The sequence below is a fragment of the Telopea speciosissima genome, chromosome 5 (genome assembly GCF_018873765.1).
Source record: "Telopea speciosissima isolate NSW1024214 ecotype Mountain lineage chromosome 5, Tspe_v1, whole genome shotgun sequence".
Classification (NCBI taxonomy): Eukaryota; Viridiplantae; Streptophyta; class Magnoliopsida; order Proteales; family Proteaceae; genus Telopea; species Telopea speciosissima.
The window spans coordinates 56,973,214-56,991,850 of NC_057920.1; the positions used below are offsets into that span (position 1 = coordinate 56,973,214).

The 18,637-nt window shown below is 38.5% G+C and overlaps 2 protein-coding genes across 4 annotated transcripts; one reads left to right on the forward strand and one right to left on the reverse strand.

The window, feature by feature from the left end:
- Positions 1-2,391: 2,391 nt before the first annotated feature.
- On the forward strand, positions 2,392-5,802 carry LOC122662614 (disease resistance RPP13-like protein 4). Of its 2 annotated transcripts, XM_043858295.1 has the most exons (3): positions 2,392-2,473; positions 2,775-2,814; positions 3,128-5,802. In XM_043858295.1, the coding sequence occupies exon 3, from the start codon at positions 3,137-3,139 to the stop codon at positions 5,666-5,668; it is 2,532 nt and encodes an 843-aa protein (XP_043714230.1). In that variant the 5' UTR covers positions 2,392-2,473; positions 2,775-2,814; positions 3,128-3,136; the 3' UTR covers positions 5,669-5,802. The 2 variants fall into 2 exon arrangements, with proteins under 2 accessions (XP_043714230.1, XP_043714231.1); XM_043858296.1 differs by lacking the exons at positions 2,392-2,473; positions 2,775-2,814 and adding an exon at positions 2,558-2,576.
- Positions 5,803-11,300: 5,498 nt separating this feature from the next.
- Positions 11,301-18,262, reverse strand: LOC122661947 (filament-like plant protein 7). 2 transcript variants are annotated; one of them, XM_043857465.1, is made up of 6 exons: positions 18,028-18,262; positions 16,970-17,085; positions 16,186-16,327; positions 13,519-16,036; positions 13,364-13,424; positions 11,301-12,045 (listed from the first exon to the last, which is right to left on the reverse strand). In XM_043857465.1, exons 2-6 carry the CDS (start codon positions 17,066-17,068, stop codon positions 11,533-11,535), a joined length of 3,333 nt encoding a protein of 1,110 aa, XP_043713400.1. In that variant the 5' UTR covers positions 17,069-17,085; positions 18,028-18,262; the 3' UTR covers positions 11,301-11,532. The 2 variants fall into 2 exon arrangements, with proteins under 2 accessions (XP_043713400.1, XP_043713399.1); XM_043857464.1 differs by having other exon boundaries at positions 16,186-16,330.
- Positions 18,263-18,637: the final 375 nt, after the last annotated feature.

Genomic DNA, 18,637 nt, shown 5'->3' on the forward strand with positions numbered 1-18,637 from the left:
ATTACGGTTCTCAACAATGTATCTCGGTAGTTAGCGGATATGGACATCACCCCCCCTAATCGGCATTTGAATAACCCCGAATCTCCCCCTTTAGTTATATCTCCCATTTCCATGAATAAGTTTAATTTAAATATGTCTGGTTTGTTGGTTGCAGGAATTTATGAACCAGATCTTAATTTAGCAAGGTGGGCTTATTATATTTTGATAAATGGTGAGAGTGTCCTAACAGATGCAGGTTGGGTGACTACATAGGATGATATGGAAGCGAAGCTTTTTGGGTTGTGGAAAGGCTGGGAGAATTCACGGCAAAAAACAATTCATATTAGGGACATATGGTTGTGCAATAGTAAACTTTTGGGAAATTTATGAAACACCCCCTGAAAATGGGTCGAAACTCGGATCACCCCCTGAAATTTGAAAATACTCAGATCACCCCCTGGAATAGAGCCCAATACTCAGATTCAACCCTAACGTTAGTGGTCCACTGTTAAACGATGAAGTCAACCATTTAAATAATTTTTAAAACCCTAAACTACCTTTGTGCAATGTAAAGTTACAATATTACCCTTACTGAGAAAAACCCCCCAAAGTCTAATGTTATCTTCTTTGTTCTTCACTCTCTTCCCAAAAAACCTGCAACTCCAAAAGTGAACTTCGTCGGACTGAAGAAAGACAATGAATTTCCTCTTCTTCCTATTTGCTTTTCTTCTTCTTCTTCTTCCGCCAACACCACCATCATCGCCACCACTGCAGCCGTCGATCCTCTTCCACTGCCATGGCTGCCACCAATTAAACCCTCTTCGCAGCAGCAACATAAGAGCTTTTTTTGATTTGCCATCCAACCCCTCACCCCAGCTACTGTACATCACCACAGTCCCGCCATCATCCACCTCAATCACCCACCGCCAAACATCTCACCGCTGTACACCACCGCAACAAGCCCAGCTCTATCCCATCCCTGTGCATCCCATGTGCATTGTAAATCTGTGGCGAAGCAGAAACGAAATCCCTCAAACCCATCTGAAACTGAAACCTAATTACCACTAGTTTCTCTGATAAATGTAAAAATAACCCACAAAATCATTTTCATAATTGATGGAAACCATAACGATGAGATGCATACAGAGTTTGCAATAGGAACAAGAGCCATGAATTTAATTGCCAGTCAAAGAATCCAAAAGTGAAAAAACAATCGAACCAACAAAACCCATTCTAGATTACTCATAATATGGAATCTTGAAGTACAAAAACGAAAGTAGAAAAACCAGGCTTTATTGTTCATCTTTCCAAGCACAAGTGCATGTTGGTGTTTGATTTGTTCAATAAAAAAGAACGAAGAAATGAACTCCAAAATCAAATGGGTTCTGCCAAAATTCCAAGGACAACGCAGGTTGAAGGGCTTGGTGATTGTGATGATGCAGCGAAGGAGGCCACTGTGCTTGCACTTGCAGACCAACGTTAGGGCTCGTCTTAGGTTCTTAGTGACATCGAAGAAGATGCAGTGGACAAGGCGCTCGTACAAGGAAGAGGTGGGTGAGTGCTTACTTGTCTCTCTCCCTCCTTTGCTCTCTCTGTCACCCAAATTCCTGAAAAAATCTAACCAAGCGACTTGGGGTGGAGATGAACAGTGACTCTCCTACCCTTTACCTTTCCTGTCTTTTAGCCCTAGAAGAAGAAGAAACGTAGAGAGGAAGAAGAGGAGATCTGTGTTGAAAGAAAAAAAAAATATTAGAACATCAAAAGAAAGAAGAAAAAGTATGAGGTTAGCCAATTGAAGGTTTCTTTTCAGCTTCTCTTCCCCGGGGTTATTGAAACCCTAAGTCGCGGGGTTATTGAAACCCTAAATAAAGAGAAGCAGCGGCGGCAGTGGTGGTGGCGATGCTGCTAGCGGAGTTGCAGGGAAGGGGTGGGGTATCTTAGGTTGAAGATGAAGGAAAGGGCAGTATTGTAAATTTAATTCTAATGATTTAGTACAAGGGTAAAATAGTATTTTTACACCAATAATGCAACATCAAGAGAATGCACCTAAACCAGACAGCTTCACCTTAACGGAAAAGAAAACAGAAGTTCACAAGGACTTAGCAGGAAATTAGATGGATTTTCTGCACCTGCCGGGAAGAAACAAAGACGTTTGTCTTACCGCGTAGCCCATTTTCCTCAATTTAGATTTTAGCAAAATCTGGTATGGAATGGTAGATTGATCCACGCGTATGGAACTCATTGACTTTTGAAGTAATTAAGTTTCTGGAATCTCTCTGGGAAGGCTTTACTTTACTGTTGTAGTAAATGGTAGAATTCAAAGTCAAAGCTTTCCTCCTTGATTCTTCTCCATTCCACTGTTCTTCTTTCTTTCAAAGTCGAAGCTTTCTTCTTTTAACCAATTATTTTTAACGAATAATTCGTCTGCAACTCTGAATCGTTAATTTATTGATAATTTTCCAGGATTTCCAGTTTCCATTTCTCTTGTGTTCAATTCACGCCGCTTTACTTTTTTAATTTTAGCTTCTCTTTTATTGTGTAAATTCTCTGATACACTGTCATGGCAGAGCATGACCCTTGAGAGTTTACAATCAAGTGTAAGTGCTAAACTTCCATTTTCCCCTTCTCTTTAATTATACGTTATCTTTTGAAGCTCTAAATTGGAAATGGTAGTTTCTTCTGTCATGTTACTTGGTGGTATTAATTATTGACCTCTCTAATGGTTTCTCTTTGTTACTGATTGAACTCTTCTGATATGATTAGTTTTTCTTGTAGTTTAAATCTCCTGCTACACCTTCACGACAGATCGAAACCCTTGAGAGTTAACAACCAAGTGTAAGTCCGAAACTTAATTTTTTGCCTTTTGTTTGATTATCCTTTATTATAAGCTCCCATTTGAAAGCTTTGTAACTTTTGCCATGTGATGTAGTAGTAACACTAGCTGATCTCTTATGGTTTCTCCCTTTTAATGTTTGGAGTTTAAAATTCTTGAAGATTATGAATTCTTGCCTTTTGTTTTGTTTTCCCTGATTTAGGCCTGTAGGGTATGGGTTTAGAAGCATGACTGGCTTTGAAGGCTTATGGCTATTGATGTTGTAGACAATGTTGAATTTTTGTTCTGTTTATACATTTCCCTTTGCTTTTGCAGAGAAAAGGGATGGTGGATGCAGTCGTTTCTGTCTTCTTGGATAAACTATTTATTGCTCTTCAGGAGCATAGCCGCATTGTTACTGAATTTAGAGACCAGTTTGATAGGCTCAAGGGTGAGCTGCAGCTCATGCAAAGCTTCCTCAGAGATGTAGACAGGCTGAAGAGAAAACATCAGAGTGTCCGCACGATTACAGTTCGTCTGCGAGAGTTGGTTTATGAAGCTGAAGACATACTTGCAGATTGCCGGGTGAGATCCAATGAAGACGAAGAAGTTTCCACTACGTGTTTGAAGTGCTTCTCCCCTTTGGATCTGCCTTTCCATTACCAAACCGGAAAGCGCCTCAGGGAAATCAATGAGGAAATAACTGTTATCAAACAGAACATCTCTTCTTACCTTGGCGTAACCATCTTACCTCCAACAGGTAGTGCGGAAGCGTATAGCCATGAAATGTCTAGATGGAGCTCTCCTGTCTACGACCATACCCAGGTGGTGGGATTGGAAGCTGACACACAGAAGCTAAAAGAGTGGCTATTTGAAGCAAATAGTGGCCTTCTTGCCATCGGGATTGTTGGCATGGGTGGATTGGGTAAAACCACTACGGCTCAGAAGGTTTTCAACGACAGGGAAGTGGAAAACCACTTTGACAGGAGGATGTGGGTTTCTGTCTCTCAGACATTCACTGAAGAACAAATATTGAGAAGTATGCTAAAGCACTTGGGAGATGCTAGTGTTGGAGATGATCGAGGCGAACTGTTGAGGAAAATAAACCAGTATCTTCAAGGCCAGAGGTATTTGATTGTGATGGATGATGTCTGGAGAGAAGATAGTGACTGGTGGCAACGAATTTGTCATGGGTTGCCAAAGGGAAATGGTGGCAGTGTCATTATCACTACTAGAATAGAGAAAGTTGCTCGAAAGATGGGAGTGACAGAAGCGAGAATCCATTGTCCGAAATTTCTGAGTGAAAATGATAGTTGGTTGTTGTTTCGTAAGGTAGCCTTTGCAGCAAGTGGGGGTGAGTGTGGTTACCCTGAATTGGAGAGTGTCGGTAAGGAGATTGTGGAGAAATGCAAGGGACTTCCTCTAGCCATCAAGGCAGTGGGAGGAATCATGCTCTGTAAGTTGCCTTACTATGATGAATGGAGGAGAATTGCGGAAAATTTCCGTGAAGAGTTGGCAGAGAACGATGACTCGGTTATGGCTTCATTGCAATTAAGCTATGATGAGCTCCCCTCTTATCTAAAATCGTGCTTCCTCTGTTTTTCTCTCTATCCTGAGGATTGTGTCATTACCAAAGAACAGCTAGTCCATTGGTGGATTGGTGAGGGTTTTGTTCTTGTGAGGAATGGTCGATTAACAACAGTGGCAGCAGAAGATTGTTTTTCAGGGCTTACAAATCGATGTTTGGTAGAAGTAGTTGATAAGACTTACAATGGGATTGCATACACATGCAAGATTCATGATATGGTTCGTGATTTATTGATCAAAATGATGAAGGATGATGAGTCAAATGGAGCTAGTAGCCATCATTTGGGTCTTCGAAGTGGGCGCCTTTATACCAATTCGAAGCTGCGGGCATTGCTGTCCACAACTAAGACTGGTGAAGTCAACAAGTTCACTTCAGCTGTGGCAAAGAAGTTCTCTGAGTGCCGATACTTAAGGGTATTGGATCTTTCAAAATCAATCTTTGAAACACATCTACCAAGTCTACTGGATCAAATTGGGTTGCTTCAACATTTAACTTACCTCAGTTTAAGCAACACCCACCCATTGGTTCAACTTCCTCATTCTCTGGAGAAGCTCAGTAACCTTGAAATACTGGATGTAAGTTATTGCCATAATCTGAAAATACTTCCATCATTCATCACAACTTTGGAGAAGCTCACCATCTTAGATGTAAGTTATTGTGGGTCACTTGAATACTTGCCCAAAGGGTTGGGAAGGCTTTCAAATCTTCAAGAGTTGCTGGGGTTTAGACCTGCCAGATCAAACCAATTAGAAGGGTGTTGTCTTGCAGAGTTGAAGAGCTTGATCCGACTCAGAAAGCTAGAATTACGATTAACAAGGGGCGATGAGATTGGAGATGATGAGGTGAATGTTCTGTTACATCTTCAACAATTGCAATTTCTAACCATAAGTTGTTTTGACAGTCATGGTTGTGATCTTGTGGCAAAGATGGATAAACTCTCTCCTCCTCAACAACTTCATGAGCTTCGTCTCAAGTTCTTTCCAGGGGAGATGAGTCCGACTTGGCTCAACCCTATTTCACTTCCAATGCTACGGTATCTCTCTATCTGTTCAGGAAATATGGCAAAAATGAATCAGAGATTTTGGGGTACAGCAGCTTCTGTCTGGAAGATAGAGGGCTTAATGTTAGAGTCCTTATCAGATTTAGAAGGGAAGTGGTCAGCAGTTCATCAAGCGATGCCTTCCCTTAGAATTGTGACCGTTTCTTGGTGTCCGAAGTTGGAATCTTTCCCAATTGAAGATGTTGTATTTAGAGGAGGGGTGTGGAAGAAGGAAGAACAGAGGATATAGAAAATACATGGTTTAGGGTTGAAAGTGTCATTGCAATTTATCATTTTTCTTTGCATTGTAGTGTTATTGTTATTCATAATTTATATGTTTAATCTATTTCAGAATTTGGACTGAAAGCTTCCAAAACTAGGAGAGCAATATGAATGCTGTCTTTCCCATGCAATCTTAAGATGTTTCTGGTGTGATTATTTGGGTGTGGAGAACAAATGGGGGAAGAAGTACTCCATGACAAATTATAAAAAAAATGTCAAAAAGTCAATGCCACCTTACCTAAGGATCTTGTGATAAATACTGTGTAATTTGCATTTTTTTTTAAAATTTGCAATTTATATTTTCTTGATCCACAACTTCATATGGTGTAATCCTAGAGCTCCTTTTTGGAATTTATTTTCAGAAGGAAAAAAACTTGAAGGTAGACTAATGGAGGATTTTTGTCTTCCGCAATAAGAAAAGAAATACAGGAAACTGCTCTCCTAGCTCAGAGACAGGGTTAACATTGATTACCTAATGAAATGTCTGGGGAACCAACTCATAGGAACAGAGCTCATGAGAAGTTTCTTTTTTCAATAGGAGGTTAAACTGGGTAATAAATAGTACGAGTTATATGAGGAGACCGGAGGCTTAGGGGTAACTGATGTGGAACTATTCTCCCAACACAGCTGGCTAAAAAGTAGTACAAGTTACCTTTTAACTTCATAAAGTAAAGTATGCTGTGAGTAGCTCTGGTATTAGGTATTACATGATCATGCACTTGTACTAACTTGAGTTAAGCTACCCGAAAACAAACAAGAAATTAAATTGCATGTAAATACTATGAAGAGGAAAGTCTAGAGAAGTGTGGTAGACATGCGATTGGATTAACAGTAGAACATCTCATGTAGTAGATGTTGTGATTAACACGCTATTCAGATGAATGGAACTTCAACTGGTCCCATGTGGCTTGACATGATCAGAGCTCATGTATTCAGACTCTTTATCTTCTTCTCAAGTTTTAATGGATAACACGAACATGTCTCATTACCTCGACAGAATTAGAGAATAGAAGCCTTGTACTTACTCTTTTAGGCACGGTTCTCAGTTCTGTATTGGGTTATCTTGAGGGAATCTGTGAACAAAAATTATTTCAACTCCCTCGCATTATTGAGGTAGAAAATCTACTCAAAAGAGCTCAACCAAGTCTCAAATCTTTCTGTTCCAAACTAACTACAGTATAACCAAGGTTCTACTTTTCTGACCAGTCAAAAGCATACCTGGTGTTGTAACCAAGTCTTCATATATGTAGCATTACTATTGACATGGTCTAATGGAACTTGATTTTCTCATGGAGAAAAATTTGACAGCCAACTTTGTTCGTATTTCAATCTGCACTGTCCCTTTAGATGCTGACATCTAAGAGCAACCACTCTAAAATATGTCAAACACTTTTTTCATATTAAATCACACGCGTGCAGCCTCAGATGTTGGTGCACTGATGAATTGAGGCATTCTCCCATGCCTATAGCTACATGGTCCAGTAAACATGTGATGAGAGGTCATTTCACTTGTCTGTTGTAGTATATGCAGCCCTGCATGAGTTGAATGAATGCAGCTGATCATTCCTGCATTAAAATGCAAAGGCTAAAAGGATTTTCTCAGTTGCATCAGATGGCTACATCCTAGAGAACATTTCTGGTCGCTGCTCTCCATTTAACAGCCCATCATGTAGTCCTGTGGATCGTCCTACTGTTACACGTTAGTTGCCTGAGAAATGGCCCAGATTTTTACTACCATGCCATGTCTGCCTTGTTGCAATGTTGCCTGAACCTCCCTATTTCCATCATGAATCAGATATATCTTCACTGTTTTGAAATTCATCTTTTTTGTGACATTAAAAAAATAAAAGATAAAAGATAAATTTGAAAAAATCTTTTCGATGAATTTCTAGTTTGGAAATTTTCATAAATTAGATATTTTACGTTGATGAACATGGTTAAAAATAATATTGTTATATCTAATTTGTATTTTCCTTCTTCAAATTTCCTGGGCTGAATGATATGGCTTGAAAAGAGGGAAAAATATCTCTACCAATTTTGTTCCTTAGAAGTTTTCAGATAGTAAATTATTTTAACTATGCTTCTCAGACTTCCCTCTGGCTATGGAAGTTGTCAAATGCTCCAGTTCCAAGTCCCTAAGGTACACATTATCTCATGTTTTAGAAGACTTATTCCTCCTTTTTTTTTGGTCTATATATACATAACAAAGAGTTCTTATGCTCATAGATCCACTGATCTTTTTGCTTTAGTTTCTGATGATGGTTGAGATTTCAGTATCTTCCCTGATACCAAAACCTGGATCAGTTCTATACTTATATATTCGGAAGATAAATGTTTTGTTTCTTGAAGGATCATAAAATTTACCTGCAAGGACAGATTCTAGTGTATTTACAGGTTATAGCCACTTGTTTTTCACCATGATCCATGAAATCGTAAGTGAAACTTTTTTTTTCCAGTATAATCACTTTGAATTATCACTTTACTGAATCCCATTGTGATTTTTGTTCAATCTATGCTTGGATTTAACCGATATTTTTTATTTATTTATTTTTTTGTGGGCGTGTTAATGCCACTGGAATTGGATTATTTTCTGAGCATAGCTGAATCTGTTATGAAACCTGGTTTATAATGTATGGTTTACTTTTAACAAACTCTGAACGATATGCTGACCATATGTCATTGTATCATTCATCAGATATAGCTGCAATTCAACCTCCTGAGCATCTGCATTATTTATTGAAAGTGCTTTAACAAGAGGTAGATGTTGCACAACCTATTGTACCAGTGTGGCGTTGGTTATTGATGGTTCTGCCATGTATTGCTAGAATATTCAAAGTTCATGGTGTATTTGCTTGTTGCTTCCTTATGTTGCATTATTTCAGCATATTTACTTTCTGATGTCTAATAAAATCTTAAGCCTTTGTTACATAGGTTGATCTTGTCAGATTCCAACCCAAAAGCCTCCCCTTCACGTGTAGACGTAGACGGATCAGGCACGTGGAAGGATCACGAAGGCAAGATCAGAACCTGCAGCAGAAGCAGAAATCTGCTCTTATACCTTGTCAGATTCCAATCCAAAAGACTAGTCCATTAGGTGGAGGGATTCACAGGTATATGAAAACACGGAAATCCCACTTCAACCAATGTGAGATCCTAACAGATCTATCATGAAAGTAGCTTATAGGAACCATGGTTCAAGAAGGTTTTGACCGAGAAATCTCGCTTTCCCAAGAAACCGAGACGAAACTTGGTACAAGTCAGGTTTCAACCATATTTCGCACAGTTCGGTAGTTTCGATCTAAAAATACCAAGTTTCGACCAATTTTGACCAGCCTAGTTTCAACTAGTTTCGGTAGTTTCAACAAGTTTCGACCAGTTTTAACAGCACATGACATGTCGAGTTTTGCTCAGAAAATAACAGGTTTCAACCTAGTTTCGGTCGAAACCTGGGAAATCTCGGTTACCTGGCTGGTCAAAACTGGCCTCAGCACCGAGATTTAGAACCTTGATAGGAACGCATGAACACATAGAACCTTAATGTCTTTTTCAATTTTCATAGAAGAATCTCATCTGTCAAATAATATCAAGTTCATAAGTAGCTTATAGGAACACATGAACACATAGAACCTTATGTCATTTTCAGTTAGCATAGAAGAATCTCATCTGTCAAATAATATAAAGTTCATGATTTGTGTGTGTCTTGAAAAAGTAAAATCTATTCTTTGTTTTTCTTTTCCTCCCCACTGTCTGTCTTGTTTGGCAAGAACTTTTCTTCTCTACACTAGTCTACAGCTCAGTTTTGTCATGGTCTATCTGGATGGTAAGAGGTGAAAGAATCATCTCTTCTGGAGAGTTACTTCTCAACCGAGTTACTTAGATTTTAGTACAAAAGCATGACAGTTTAGAAAAATTGTACTTCTTTTATATAAATGTAGTTATTTTTTCTATTTTGCTATTTTTTATTCTTAAATATTTTATATTAATTCTCATCATTTTGCATTCCAACCAGACAGCCTTATTGAATTGGAATGTCTGATTCAAAATGGATTAGTTGGAGGCACTTCCATTATAGCAGCAGTCTATCTGTTCTCTCTTCAGCCATGAGAGCTTTTTGGCTCACTCATCTAATGGTTGATTCTACTCTTCTAATAAAAAACCCCCCAAATCAATGGATCAAAATTAAACAGTGTCTATAGAACTCCTTAGTATTATTTTGCTTTCACATCCAAGTTCTTCATTCCATCCACCAATTCTATACTCAAAAAGGGGCATACCCAGTGCACAAGGCTCCTGCTACTGCAGGGTCTGGGGAGGGGCAGATGTACATAGCCTTCCCCACCTTCGCAGAGAGGCTGTTTCCATGATTCAAACACGCAACCATGAGGTCTCTATCCATAAAGCCGATATTCAGTCTATCAAAATTCAATCATATAGTCAAGTGACCTTTCAATCATCAACCAGTGTTTGGTCTGTCAAATCAGTTTGAATATGTTGAATCAGAATCAACCTGTTTTTATTTATAATTTTTGGATCGATTTGTCAATTGCTGTTGACATTGGTTGGACTGTTTTAGCGAACTTCCTTTTGGCCCTGTTCTGCACTTGATTTCAGCTTTTGGTCTTTGGCATATCAATGAGAATTAGAATTAGAAATAATTGGTTTCTTATGAAACTCTATGAACTCACCTTTGTTTGCACACATGGTTCTAAAATTTCTTTTCAGTTCACACTTTCAAAGTCCATTTGAAGGTGTACAGGTTGGTTTGTACAGGCATCGACGGACCCGTTCATAGTGCTAGCATTCCTTTTGTTTTAGTAAATTTTCTTTTTGCCATGGATCAAATGAAGGAGATAAGCAAATATAAGTTACACCCCTCCAAAAAAAATCAATTTCAGACCTTGCAAGGCTATGCTAGATTGCCCTCTTGGCTATAGGGAACTGTATGCAGCTATTCTGTTTTGCGAAATTTGGAGTTAAATCATAAAAAGGCTCCGTTTGGTTGTGAGGGAAATTAAAGGGATGGAAAGTGAGAATTTTCAAACCTTAAAAAAGGAACTTTCAGAATCTTATCCAACATGATTATAGAAACTACTTAAATTTCTTACAATATTTAGTAATGATGCTTAGTGGATGAGCTTTAGTGCAACGGTTAAGTTGTACATTGCAACCATCAGGTTGTAGGTTCGAAACATGAAAACAACCTCTTAATAATCTTAAGCAAGAAAGAATACCGGTTAAACACGAGAAATTGAAATCGAGATGACCCCACGGCAGTAACTGTTGCTTGTAGGCAGATCTAGTTACCAGCTTGAGGTGAATGATAATAGGGAGAGGAATCAGGATCCGCTACCAGGCTGCATGGCCCCTGCACCAGCACAGGGCCAATGAGAATACGTGCAGGTGCCATGCAGCCTGGCAGCCTTTTTTTTTCTTTTTTCTTTCTCCCTATTATGATGAATATGCATGCATATAACAAGTTGATGATATAGCAGGTTAATTTTAGAGCTTATAGTTTTCGGGTTCTGTACCTAATCAGATAGAACAATACTGGATCTCAGTTCACCAGTATTTATAGTCTGCTGGAATTCTATACTATTAGTGACCATAGTAAGTTATTTTTTCAGCCCAAAAAAATATACACAAGCAGGGCAACAATACATAAAAGTGTCACAAGACCAAACCAACATCTCTTTCTAATCCTCTCTACATCCAGTGCTTTATAAACGAACAAAGACTAGCCTCCATTATTTCCCATTCTATGGTGCAATATAAAACAGTAGTCAAAACCAAATCAAGAACACTGCCCTTATTGTTACCACTTCATTCCAAGTATTATGCAACAGTGAGGAGAGAAGCCTTCTTGCTTTTCCCTCTCTTCCTTGATAGTAGCTTCTTCAGCAAACCTGCACCTCCACCACGTTTCTTAACAGGAACAATAGCAAGAGAATCAGCTGTAGTGATCTTAGTTTTGTCCTTTTTCTGATTTGAACTGAGAGCCTCTACTGTCTCTACCGGAACAAGAGGACCACAGAGGGAGTTGGAACCATTAGCTGGAAGGGTGAGAAGCTTTTGAGGTTCAACACTGCATATAATTTCTTTTGTCTTTGGAGAGTTGAGATCCTCACCCTCAGCACCATCCTCTGCTAGCATCTGATCAAGTAGGGAGGATCGATGCTTTATGTTCTTGGTTTTGTTATTTGCGGTGGTGGCAGGGGTTTTGGGGATAATTTTATCAACAAAAGAATCTTCCCTTGGAGAAGCCAATGCCTTTAACTGTTTCCCCAGGTTTAGGATGGTTTCCTGGCACTCTGCCAACTTTTTTGATGCTGCTGTGATCTCCCAGTCCTGCAAAGTTGATTCAAAACTCTTCTGAGTCTATTGAGGTTAAGTGAATAATTTGTAATTAGAGTACTTTACAAAGAATCGATCTGAGAATTCTGTACTCTGAGTTCCATGGTCACCCAGAACTTCTCCTGTAAAATGAAAAGACTCAACGGGCATTTCCTTGACATTTTGTTCTCCTTACTTTGCCTCTGATATGTTCTCTAATGGTTATTTTACTGACAAACTGGAACTCCAGCTGAACCTCCCTCAAGTAAAGGGAAAATCATGAGGTCCAGATACCATGGGGACGAGGTAATTTATCCATCATCATGTACCTATTTGATGGTGCGATTCTTTCATTGGAGGGAAATACATTTCTTAATTCAAGAGTACGTCTGATCTAAATCCCAAATCTGATTCCTTAACTTGTTGATTTAATACCATTTACATAAATTAGGATGTACCCAGTGCACGAGGCTCCCGCCACTGCAGGGTCTAGGAAGGGTCATAAATGTACACAGCCTTACCCCCGCTTCACGGAGAGGCTGTTTCCTGACTTGAACCCGCGACCACTTGGTCGCAATGGAACAACGTTACCAGTTTGGTCATACCAATTACATAAATAAAAACCTGAAATGTCCAGAGATAACAGTAAGCTGTTAATGTGTTCCCAATCTACAAAATATTCAACAAAGTTCAAAAAATTGCATAGTTGCATATTTTAGTATCATAAAATACAGATCCATAGAATACAATTGTAAGCTTTTAGGACATGATTGCATTTGGTTTAATTCATTTTTCCTGTAGAAAATCATTCCTACAATGCTACCATATCTACCATGTGGGAGCTTGGTTGGCACTCAACTTTGCAAACACGTCATCCATGTCACCTTCAACTTATATGTCAAGCCCAACCAAACTTTGCTTCATGTCAGAATAAATCAATAAATGTTTAGATAGTGATAATAGAACAACATTTTTTTTAAACCCCCAAAAGTACTAGGGAAACTCTCGTCTATGGTAGGCCATACAGTGCAGATGGGCCACTGAAATCGACATTTGGCCGAGCAAAAGGATACACTATCCATCTAATGCTCAGAATGACTGAATTAGCCCCTCCAAAGGCCAAATGGCAGAAGTAGATAGCAGGTAAGGTTGAAGGAAACCTTTTCCTATTTATAAATACTTATGGACAACTTTGAGGAACATGATAATAAGCTTCTAGTTTACTGCTCATCGGAGTCAATACAGTAGTGCACTCAGTTAAAGGTTAAATGGTTCAGCAATACTAGGAGTCTAGGAAAGAAATTTATTTTTGGAAAGTAAAGAGATATCTTACAGTTCGGAGTTGTTTTTCTTCTTGATTCGGATTGTACTTTGGAATTTCATTCTTGGTCAAACTGCAGGTCAAATATTGCAGCAAGTTTAGATATCTCAGAAACAAAGAAAATTACTTTTATTTCATGAAAATTAAAGGAACAAATTGTTTTGTACCTCTCTAGCTGGAGCTGTAGTTCAAGACATGCCGCCTCTAGTTCTTCACAGCAGTTGCTTCTTTCCTCCAGTTCTGCTTCAAGTGATGAGAACTTTTGGCGAGCCTCATTTAATTCAACCATGGTGGCCGTAAGGTGGGTATCAAGATCTTCATTGAGCAATATGTGGTTTTCAATTTGATCTTCAATAATCCCCTTTGATTCTTTTAATTTTTCAAGTTCTGTCTGTAAATTCGCTATGTTTTGTTCTGATTCCTGAAGTTGAATCATCAAGCTTTCGCTCTTATGAGTTGCTGACTGGAGCCTGCCTTCCAAATCTTTCTTTGAAGATTGCATGATTGTCAATTCATCCTTTAATCTCCTATTTTCTTCCTTAAGAATAGACAGAAATTCCTTCGTATGGGATAAATTACTGTGTTCACCTGGAGCTGCAGTTAAGGAAAAACATAACTGTTCTCTGGATACATGTACTTTCTCTCTTTCTGGAAGTGGAATGTTCATCCCTATTTCAATTTCACTTTCACTTCGTGAATCATCCCAATCAAAATTCTTCTTGATCACATCCCTCATGCTCGAAACATCTTGAATGGGAAAACAGTGGTTTACAATCCAGTCCAAAGCTGAAGTTAATTCTCTAGCAAAATTTTCAAGGTCAGCTTTCCCACTCAACAGATCATTACATGTTTGGACAAATTGCAGTAGAACTGCACTGAGTTCAGAACTTTTCCATCGGAAAACATGAACTGTGTATCCTGAAGGTTTTGCTGGATTTTTATATGGTAAAGAAGTCCCATTTTCTTCTGACAGGATTTCTGGCGTATTATACTCCGTTACAGATGGTTGGTTAATACCTTCAATAAGCTCAATTATTTTACAGATTGATTTGTTGAGATCTGACTGGCGCTGCTGGTTGCCCATTTCCTTGGATGAGATGTTAATTTCCGATGCTCCATCAAATGAATCTGCAAATGGAGATGTATTTGGAGGTCTCCATGAGATATAGCCGCTAATATGTGTGTGTTCTGATGCTTCAGAATGCCTCGAGACTTCCTTGTAATTGGAAAATTTACCAGGGTTCATATATACCAATGCGGTTCTAATCTCCTCAAGAATTTCTTCAGGATTTTTTTGTGTTACACGATTTTGCTCCAAAATTATCCTCAAAATATCTTGAATCCAACTAGGATATTTCCCAATTGATCCATCTTTTGATTGTATTTCTTGATTTTTGTGAACAGAGCCAGAGTGACGATCTGTGACAGGAACTATTTCCCTTCCAGTTGCATTTGTGGGATTGACACCTGACTCAGCTTTGGAGACCATAAATGAATTGCTTTCATCTGAATAATAGGAACTTCCAAAAGGTTTGTCAACAGACACTATGGCTAATTTTTCCATCTCAACAAAGTCATCCATTAGACTTATGTCTGGAATTCCAACAGTACTGCCTGATTGCCCCCTCGGTTTCCCATTTCGGAAATGCTCCAGTTCTGATATTAAAGCAGAAGCCCACGATATAGAGCTGGCATCATCTTCATTTCCGACGCCAGATATTGAATCAAGGGAAAGTTCGTGTGACGAGGGAAAACTCCTTATCAGTTCCATATTTGTTTGATCTTTTGTTAGTACTCCAAGCTGAGTCTGAAACTGTGACAATTTGGAAGCTATGTGGGCACACATTGTCCTTGAAGATTGCAGTTCATTGTTTTTCTTGGATAGGGCTTCCTTGAGAATTTTATTTTCTTCCTCCATAGCAAATAATTGCTCAGTTAAAAAATTGATCCTCCTACTGGGACTTTCTGGAGAGTTATCTGCATCAAAGTCCTTCACCATCAAACCTGCCATTGGAGGATTCGACTTCTTTCTCCTCATATCAGCAGCAGGAAATTTTCCCAGCATTTCAACTTCACTCTTCATTTTTGCCAAAGCAGCTGGACCTGGCAACCGTTTTCGAACCAGTAGACGTAATCTCTGACATTCTGCTTCTAACTTTGCAATCTTCTTCACACTTTCCAAGTGTTGCTTGTGTAATGCATCAGCTGATTGACGGTTGAAATCTCTCTCCTCATTCCGAATCTCAAGCTCCTTCTCAAGCATGCAAACTTCATATTTCAAAGAAGCATTTTCCTTCTCCAAAGAGTCTAATCTAGCCGTCAATGCTTTAAAATCAGCTTCTGCCTGGGACTGGTATTGACTTAAGTCATCAATCAAATTGTCCTTCACCTGAAGGGCCTTGGTCAGATGAGTGTTCTCGATGCCCAACTTGCTAAGCGTCTTGCTTCCTTCTGCTAGCTTCTCTTCAAAAACAATTCGTGCTCTATCAAATTCTTTTGATGCCTTCAAAACCGCATCATGTATTCTCTGCTCCTGATCTTCCCTCACAAAACGTAACTGCTGCATGCATTCCTTTAAAGCCGCATCCAAGTGAGATATCCTTTCTTCTGCAGCCACTCTTTGCTGTAAAGCTTCATCTAATTCCTGCCTGAGAGACAATGCCTCTGCTTCTGCTTTCTCCCAACCTACATAAAATCATTTATAAACAAGATCAGCTAGATATCAGGCCATAAAGAAACTATCAACAGATATGTTCATTGCATCCGTGCACACATTCAAACAAGAAATTCATGCTAAGAAGGTATGAAGGAAAAACAGAGGGTAGTATAAGAACCTGCAATTGCTTCTTCAGCCACCTTAGCATGTTCGGTCACAAGATCATCTTTTGCATCACACTCAGAGAGGGCCGAGGATAGCTTCTCATTCAGATTTTTCATTGATTTCTCCAATTCTACTGATTTGTCCGTTGCAAGTTTCTTCTAGAAAATAAAATTAATAATAATAAAAAGAAACTCAGCAATGTACTCAAAGTAGATTCAGTTAATTAAAAAACACAAATCGCCACAGTAAATATGAAGTTCATATTTGAAAATATCCAGTATCATAACGCACATCATATTCTCTTCACTTGAAGACACATTCTATACAACCAAAAAAGAAGGTTTTTGGATTGTGAGTTCCTGAGAAAACTAGATTCAAAGGTTTCTGGACTGCACTCATCACGATGTGGGAGATAGAGTTCTCCTGATCATGAGAATAAAGAAGCCAGATAGTCCTCTGACCAGAGACTTCATAACCACTTGTTGATTTCTTGCCTGAAGGAATTTTCTGCAATGATCGGGTCAAGCTCAAAGTAGAAGCTGTGTGATTGACATGTTAATCTTAAGCTTTGAAATGAAGGATGGAGAATGTGAGCCTAATTTTAGATACTTGCTCAGGCACATAATGAGCTTTTAGTAATGATCGTATAAAGAGGTAGAAAACCTAACTTAAGTGTATGATAATCGTTTACTGCTAACCAAAAGAGAAAGATCTTGAATTGCAGCAACATAAAATAAATGAAAATAGAAGTTGATTCTTCAATGAATGAATTCTGAAGATGAGAAAAGTTCAGTTACCTCTTCTCCATTTTCTTTCAACAAGAGGTTGGCTTTATCACTTACAACGATTGTCTTCTCCGTGGGCTTTTTCCTCCAAAGCCATGTCTTTTGGTCCATGACGTCACTGAGTATAGCTATCCAAACAAAATAGCAAAATTTTCTGAAACAAGATCAATATGAGAAAGCTTCATTTTGGATTCTAACTCAGTGTTGTAATGGTTTACATATGTCAGTTCATGGAAGAGAATCATACATTCTGTCATAAATTAAACTGAAATTCAAACTACTGCCTTTCAAAGAAAATAAATGGATAAAATTTAACAAAAAATCGATACTAATAGAAAGATCATAGAGATACTGCATTTCCTGTTCTGGACCTCTGGTACATTCAACTGAATCATGATGTGCAGGGGGAAGCTTTTTATGCATCTAATAGCAGTGTTAGACTTCTGCAAACTAAACTTCAGAAACAAACACCTCTTCCACTTGTGACAATTCATATTTTTCAGGTAATCGGGTTACCAATGAAAAAGAAAATTGTTACTGTTGTCACTAAATCCAGCATCAAAGTTGACTAGAAAATGTAAGAAAATTTAAAATTACAAGTTCAAAAATGTCCAGAAGATGAGGTTTTATTGATTCCTAAGATCAATTTTTACATGATGGGATGCAGCCGTTGCACATGTTTTGATTTACTACCAGTGACTGCAATTGCACCTATAGCAACTTGATCTCATGAAAGAAGGGGCAGAAAGTTTAGTTGAAGATAATAAAACAGAGCAGTAAGTGATGTTCAAGAGAGAGATGTTCATCTTCTGTTTTCTATGGAAGATCTTCAACTTTTAGTCATTGTTAGCCCAGATTAATCTAATGGAGATACGAAGGGGGTGGCATAGAGAGACGGGAAAATGAATGCATGATAACAAACAAGCCAGATTGTGATGAGAAAATAAAACGTGGGGGGAAGAGAAGCAACTCAGAACATCAGTAAAGAACGAAAACAGAGCACACAAGAAGAAATGAAATTAAAGACATGCATCAGAGAAAAGAGGGTTTGAAGGTGTTACAGCTCTTACCAGGACTGTATGTTATTCACTGTTCATCGATCATCGACTACCACAAATGACATGAAACCTGAGAAAGGAAGAAATGCAAGCTCTGGTAATCCAAAGATCCGATTAAATTCTCCAGAAAAAGTAAAGCAGAATCAGAAACTAAGGTAGAAAAAAGTGCAAGAGACAAGCATAATAGTATTATAGAAATATTTAGAAGCAAAAAGCATGAACACCACCGACAACCCACCTCAATAGGGAATTCAGAGAGAAAATGATAAAGTTGGTAAAGCTTGGTTTGACCCATTTTGTAGGAACACTTTCAATTTCTTACAAACTGGACTATAATGAAAGCATAAACTTAAGGGTTCTTTAATGGAAGAAATAAGAAGTTGATCACATACTCCTGAGTGATGATTCTGCAAATGTGAAGTATGAACTCAGTACAGAGAGAGAGAGACAGATGACACGAGGGAAGCGTAAGTGCGTAGGTGGGAGTGAGATTTTCAGTGGGTTGAGGTGTTGCTTTTGAGAATTTTTATTAAAGGAAGCTTTTGAAGAAGAAGAAGAGTAGCCTCGTTGTCGTTATCATGCAAAATTGTAGATTAGAGAAAATTAAGGCTATAATGGTCTT

Bases quoted from the DNA above. Each gene is read 5' to 3' on its own strand.
- LOC122662614 (XM_043858295.1), top strand. From the start codon at position 3,137: ATGGTGGATGCAGTCGTTTCTGTCTTCTTGGATAAACTATTTATTGCT.
- LOC122661947 (XM_043857464.1), bottom strand. From the start codon at position 17,068: ATGGACCAAAAGACATGGCTTTGGAGGAAAAAGCCCACGGAGAAGACA. The intron at 13,425-13,518 runs GTACAAAACAAT...TTTGACCTGCAG, and splicing joins CTACAGCTCCAGCTAGAGAG to TTTGACCAAGAATGAAATTC. The intron at 12,046-13,363 runs GTAAGATATCTC...TCAACTTTGCAG, and splicing joins AAGAAAAACAACTCCGAACT to GACTGGGAGATCACAGCAGC.